Raw genomic sequence first — 6,207 nt, forward strand, 5'->3', positions numbered from 1 at the left:
CTCGAACTCACAGAGATCCGCCTGCCTCTGCCTCCCGAGTGCTGGGATTAAAGGCGTGCGCCACCACCGCCCGGCTCCAAATAAATACTTTTTAAAAATTAATTTAAGGTGAGCCAGTATGGTGCATCATGGCACTCAGGAGACCAAGGCAGATGGATCTCTGGGAGTTCTAGCCAGCCACAAAGATACCCTATCTTGAAAACCAAAACAAAATAGAACAACAAATTAATCGTGGGCCAGGTGTGGAGGCGCAGGCCTTTAATCCCAGCACTCAGGAGGCAGTGGCAAAAGGAGCTCCGAGTTCAAGGCCAGCCTGGTCTACAGAATGAATTCCAGGATGGCCAAGGCCACACTGTCTCAACAAAACAAAATAAACAAAAAGTCACTAAAAGAAGAACCTGCAGCTCTGGGGAGATGGGCTAGTGATTAAGAGTGAGTGCTGCTCCTGCAGAGGGCTCAGTTTGGGTTCCCAGCACCTACATCACACAGCTCACAGGCACCTGTAACTCCAGTTCCAGGGGATCTGATGCCCTCTTCTGGCCTCCCAGGGCCAGCACATACATACACATAAAAGAAACCTTTTTTTTTTTTTTTTAAAGTACAGATAAAAATAAACTTTAAGAAAGCTGGAATGGTGGAGCACACCTGTAAAATCCCAGCACTTGAAAGGCTAAGAGGCAAGAGGATCCCGGGCCAGCCTGGTCTACCCTATAAGACCCTGTTATCAAAATATGCTTCAAAATTGGGAGATTCTGAGTTTTAAGCCTCCCTCCAATAGTGAGTGTGTGGAACAGCTCAGAATTCTGAGGATGCAGCCAGTGGGAGGGCAGTATGCAAATTAGGTTCTCCAAGGTCATAGTAGAGTAGGTCTGGTGGCCCTCAGAAGCTCAGGAAGAATCTCTGGGACTGGTCCCCAGGCTGGCTGGTGCCAAGGGGAGGGGGGGTCATGGACCCAGAGACCCCCCTTCCCTCCCACCTACCAGCGACTCCCCTTCCCACCACCTCTCCCTGCCATTATGGGGTTGTCTTCCCTAGCCAAGAAAGTCCCCTGGCTATCCAGAGTCAGCAGCAGCTCCCTCTGGGACCCCCCTCCCACCTCCTCATGTCTCATACCATGTTGTGGCCCAAACTGGGCGCCAGTCTGAGGGTAGTCCATAGTCCAGGACCATCCCTAATATCCCCATGCCAGGGCGGCATCTCTCAGAAAGCTTCTTACGTGTGTCCTGGCCTCCAGCCTCAGAAAAGAGACCAGCGTCACCCCCAGAAGGGTTGCCTCACATCAAGTGAGATGCCCAAGGACGTTGCCAGGAGCTGAGGGATGTGGAGGAGCCTCCTTGAAAGGAGGGGGTCTCATGCTTTGTTACTTGATCTTTGGCAGACAAACAGAATGAAATGGAGATCCCCTCACCCACGCCCCGCCAGAGAGCCTTCCAGCAGCCCCCACCACCGCTGGTGCGACAGTCCCAGCCCATGTCTCAGATCACAGGGCTGAAGAAGCTGGTACACACCGGAAGCGCGAACACCAGTATCCCGCGGTTTGGAGTCAAGACAGATCAAGAGGAACTCCTAGCACAAGTAGGTGGTGGGGGCTCAGCAGGAGCAGTGTTGTCTGGGAGGCCTTCAGCAAAGGACAGGTCTTTGGGGGCTCATCTAACGCAGAGTCCCAGGACACGGAGCCTGAGCTGTTTCAGAATGGAAGTAAAGGATGGACAGGGGAGGCTTGACTCAACAGGGGCCTAGAGCAGACAGCCATTCATTCTAACTCATTGGAGCAGTTCCAGTGCCCCCACGGACAGTCACCCATTATAACCAAGCACCTGCAGTGTCCTGTATTTCGAGGAGACCAGTATTCCTGCCCTTACTCTGACACCAGCTGAGGTCTCATGATCAGGTTAGCTTAAGTTTGAACTCAGCTTGGGAATCAGCCTACCTTGAGTTCCCAGAGTCCATTCCCATGTGGTGGCTCACGGCTGGGATCCTAACACTGGGGAGGTAGAAGGTGAGGATCAGGCAAACAAGGTCATCCTCCACCACAGAGCGAGTTCAAGGCCAGTGTGGACTGCAGGAGACCCTGTCTCAAAAAAAGATAGGGTTAAAGTGTGACCTGAGTTCAGATCCTCAGTGCCCACATAAAACACCAGGGGTGAAAACAGGACAGGACGGTCCCCGGGACTAAATGGGCAGCCAGTGTAGCCAAACCTGAGCTCCCAGTTCACTGAGAGAGGCTGTCTCAAAAATTAAGGAGTACCCAGGACCCCAATACGAGAAAGGGAGAAGTCACTCCCAGAAGTTGTCCTCTGACCCCTACACAGACACACACACACACAGACACACACACACACAGACACACACACACACGTTAGGAGCTAGAGAGATGCCCCGGCCGGTGAGTGCTTGCTGCTGTTATAGAGGTCTCCAGTTCAATTCCCAGCTCCCCATGATGGGGAAAGCAGGGAGTCACAACTGATAGTAATCGCAGCTCCAGGGAATTTAATGCCTCTTCTGGCCTCATTGGGCATCATGCATACAAGTGGTACATAAAAAATATTTTAAATATTAAAAAGCAGTCCTAGCTGTCCTACAACTAGCTCTTGTAGACCAGGCTAGCCTTGAACTCACAAAGATCTGCTCCGCCTCCTGAGTGCTGGGATTAAAGATGTGCACCACCACCAACGCCTGACTTTTTTTTTTTTAAGATTTATTTATTTATTATGTATACAACATTCTGCCTCCATGTATGCCCACACACCAGAGGAGGGCTCCAGATCTCATTACAGATGGTTGTGAGCCACCATGTGGTTGCTGGGAATTGAACTCAGGACCTCGGGAAGAGCAGTCAGTGCTCTTAACCTCTGAGCCATCTCTCCAGTCCAACGCCTGGCTTTTTAAAAAGAATTTTGATCACTGACTGCTCCTTGGACTGGAGAGGGAGGGGGAGGGGGAAAGGGGAGGGGAGGGAAGTAGGAGGAGGGGAGTAGGTGGAAATTTTCAATAAAAATAAATGAATGAATGAATGAATGAATGAATGAATGAATGAATTTTAAGAAGGAGATTTGATTGAGAAAGACACCCAAAGTTGACCAGTGGTCTCCATGGGCTGCACCCCGCACACACATATGGACACACTAACAAATACAGTACTGTATTAAAGTCCATGAATCTGGTTGGCTGTGAGGGCACACACCTTTAATCTCGGCACTCAGGAGGCAGAGGCAGGTGGATCTCTGTGAGTTTGACACCAGCTTGCTTTACAGAGTGAGTTCTAGGACAGCCAGGACTACACAGAGAAACCTGTCTCCAAAAACAAAAAGAGGGTGGGGTGGTTAGAGAGATGGCTCAGTGGTTAAGAGTACTGACTGCTTTTCCAGAGTCCTGAGTTCAATTCCCAGCAACCACATGAACTCACAACCATCTGGAATGGGATCAGACGCCCTTTTATGTCTGCTCTTTTCTGTCATGCAGGCATACATGCAAATAGAATACTCACACATGTAAACAAACAAATCTTTAAGGAAAAAAAGTTAAAAAATAAGAAAGTCCATACATTGGGACAGATTTTGTTAGCAGTAGTGAGGCTCAGAGTCCTAGGATGCGGCTTTCAGGTCCCTAGGCCATGCAGGCTCCTGACCTCTCCCCCCTTCACTGCCAGGAACTGGAGAACTTGAGCAAATGGGGCCTGAACATCTTTTGTGTGTCGGAGTACGCCGGAGGCCGCTCGCTCAGCTGCATCATGTATACAGTATTCCAGGTGATGGGGACAACAGGGAGCTGGCTGGGGTACAAGAGGAGGAGACAGGGTACTGGGACAACAGGGGTCACTGCCCTGCCCTGTTGGCTCCCAGGAGCGGGACCTGTTGAAGAAATTCCGCATCCCCGTGGACACCATGGTGACTTACATGCTGACCCTGGAAGACCACTACCACGCTGACGTGGCCTACCACAACAGCCTGCACGCAGCTGATGTTCTGCAGTCCACACACGTGCTACTGGCCACGCCGGCTCTGGATGTGAGTGCCTGCCACCTCCCCTTGTCACAGTCTTCTTTCTGTGCTGGCCCCCTCTTCCCATTTATCCCTCTGATTTTCTCTATCCTGTTTTTCTCTCTAATCTTATCTTTTCTAGTTTTTGTTTTGTTTGTTTGTTCGAGAAAGGGTTTCTCTCCAGCCTTTTTGGAGCCTGTCCTGGAACTCACTTGGTAGACCAGGCTGGCCTTGAACTCACAGGCCTGTCTCTGCCTCCCCAGTGCTGGGATTAAAGGAGTGCGCCACCACTACCCGACTTTTTTCTAGTTTGTTTTTGTTTTTTTGTTTTTTGTTTTCCATTTTTTTTGAGACAGGGTTTCTCTGTAACAGCCCTGGCTGTTCTGGAACTCTATTTGTAGACCAGGCTGACCTAGAACTCAGTGAGATCCGCCTGCTTCTGCCTCCCAAGTGCTGGGATTAAATAAGGCATGCGCCACCACTGCCTGGCTTGTTTTTGTTTTTATCTTGTGCTCAAGCATGTGTGTGTGTGTGTGTGTGTGTGTGGTGGGGGAACTGCACATGTGTGGAGGTCAGAGAACATGCCTGCGTGTCAGTCAGTTCTCTCTTTTCAGCTTGTTTGAAGACAGGATCTCATTTTTTGCAGCACAGGCCTAGCTAGCTGGCCCAAGAGCTAAACTGTGCCCTGACTCCCATCTCACTGTGGGGACACTGGGATTACAGATATACACCGTGGCTTGTATGGGTTCTGGGGATTCAGGTCATACTTACAAGTGCTTTACCCACTGAGCCATCTCCCCAGCATCCCCTTTCTGTTCTGAGATATTCTCAGCTGGAACTCACTATGTAGAGCAGGCTGGTGTCTTACTCTTAGAAATCCACCTGCCTCTCCCTCCTGAGCGCTGAGATTAACACCTTGGTTTTTGAAATAGGATCTCTCAGTGGCCCCATCTCCGTCTGTGCTCCCTCACCTCTCCTCCTTGCCTCCAGGCTGTGTTCACAGACCTGGAGATTCTTGCTGCCCTTTTTGCTGCTGCCATCCATGACGTGGACCACCCTGGCGTCTCCAACCAGTTCCTTATCAACACGAGTGAGTGACATTTCAGAGTATAGACTGACAGACTCGGCTGAGAGAATGCTAGGCTAGTCGGGGATGGGCTGATCGGGATGAAGGTGGAACCAGTCGTGCTGTGGAGACTGGACCACTTGGTTAGGGTAGGGGCTAACAAGGCTAGCTTTGGGGGCTTAATATACTGGTGGGAACCAACCTGCCTGTGGGCCTGGCTTATGGACATGGAATTGAACCAATTGAACTAGGGGTGGAGGCAGCCAGATGAGGGGGGTCATGAGTGAATGGGATGGGCCAGTTGGGGTGGGGTGAGGCCCACCAAATGAGGTGGGGTGGTGCATGAGCAGCCTAGGCGGGGCAAAGCCAACCTGAGGGCGGAGCTTACGAAGATATTCTCCTGGACTTGGGTGGCTCCGGCTGGGGCTGGTCATACTGAGGGTGGAGCTAGTTGGACAAAGGCGCACACTGGGCGGGGCATGGTACCCAAAGTCGCCTCCCCTGACTTTAGTCTCGCCGCAGATTCGGAGCTGGCGTTAATGTACAACGACGAGTCTGTGCTTGAGAACCACCACCTGGCTGTGGGCTTTAAGCTGCTGCAAGAAGAGAACTGCGACATCTTCCAGAACCTCAGCAAGCGCCAGCGACAGAGCCTGCGCAAGATGGTCATCGACATGGTGGGCGGGGCTTAAAGGGCAGGGCGTGGAGGGCGTGCAAAGGGATCTGCAGAGGCTCCCAGTTGGTGACAATGGGAGTGTGGGCACGCTTTCACCACTCGATTTGACACCACCTTGCCCGCAGGTGCTGGCCACAGACATGTCCAAGCACATGACCCTTCTGGCTGACCTGAAGACTATGGTGGAGACGAAGAAAGTGACCAGCTCGGGAGTTCTCTTGCTGGACAACTATGCCGACCGCATCCAGGTTCCCCTGCGCTCAGACCCTGCCTCCTGAATGGCCCTTGGTGTCGTCCTCTTCCGTGTTCTTAGTTTTTGCCTCTCCCGTCCGGTTTCCTTTTCTAACCCATGCGTGCCCTCCCTCCCTCTCTTCTCAAGCTGCTTTTTTGTTTTGTTTTGGTTTTTTGTTTGTTTGTTTGTTTTTTTGTTTTTCGAGACAGGGTTTCTCTGTGGCTTTGGAGCCTGTCCTGGAACTAGCTCTGTA

General features: G+C 51.5%; 1 protein-coding gene across 3 annotated transcripts in view; it reads left to right on the plus strand.

The window, feature by feature from the left end:
• Positions 1 to 6,207, plus strand: part of Pde4a (phosphodiesterase 4A) — a 46,194-nt gene that overhangs the window by 33,620 nt on the left and 6,367 nt on the right. For all 3 annotated transcript variants that reach the window (XM_026779212.1, XM_026779213.1, XM_005346881.3), the window contains 6 exons: positions 1,379 to 1,575; positions 3,650 to 3,748; positions 3,843 to 4,007; positions 4,971 to 5,070; positions 5,569 to 5,723; positions 5,848 to 5,970. In XM_026779212.1, the coding sequence (XP_026635013.1) occupies positions 1,379 to 1,575; positions 3,650 to 3,748; positions 3,843 to 4,007; positions 4,971 to 5,070; positions 5,569 to 5,723; positions 5,848 to 5,970 (839 nt within the window). The remainder of the gene's footprint in view (positions 1 to 1,378; positions 1,576 to 3,649; positions 3,749 to 3,842; positions 4,008 to 4,970; positions 5,071 to 5,568; positions 5,724 to 5,847; positions 5,971 to 6,207) is intronic.

Source organism: Microtus ochrogaster, chromosome 5, assembly GCF_000317375.1.
Source record: "Microtus ochrogaster isolate Prairie Vole_2 chromosome 5, MicOch1.0, whole genome shotgun sequence".
Classification (NCBI taxonomy): Eukaryota; Metazoa; Chordata; class Mammalia; order Rodentia; family Cricetidae; genus Microtus; species Microtus ochrogaster.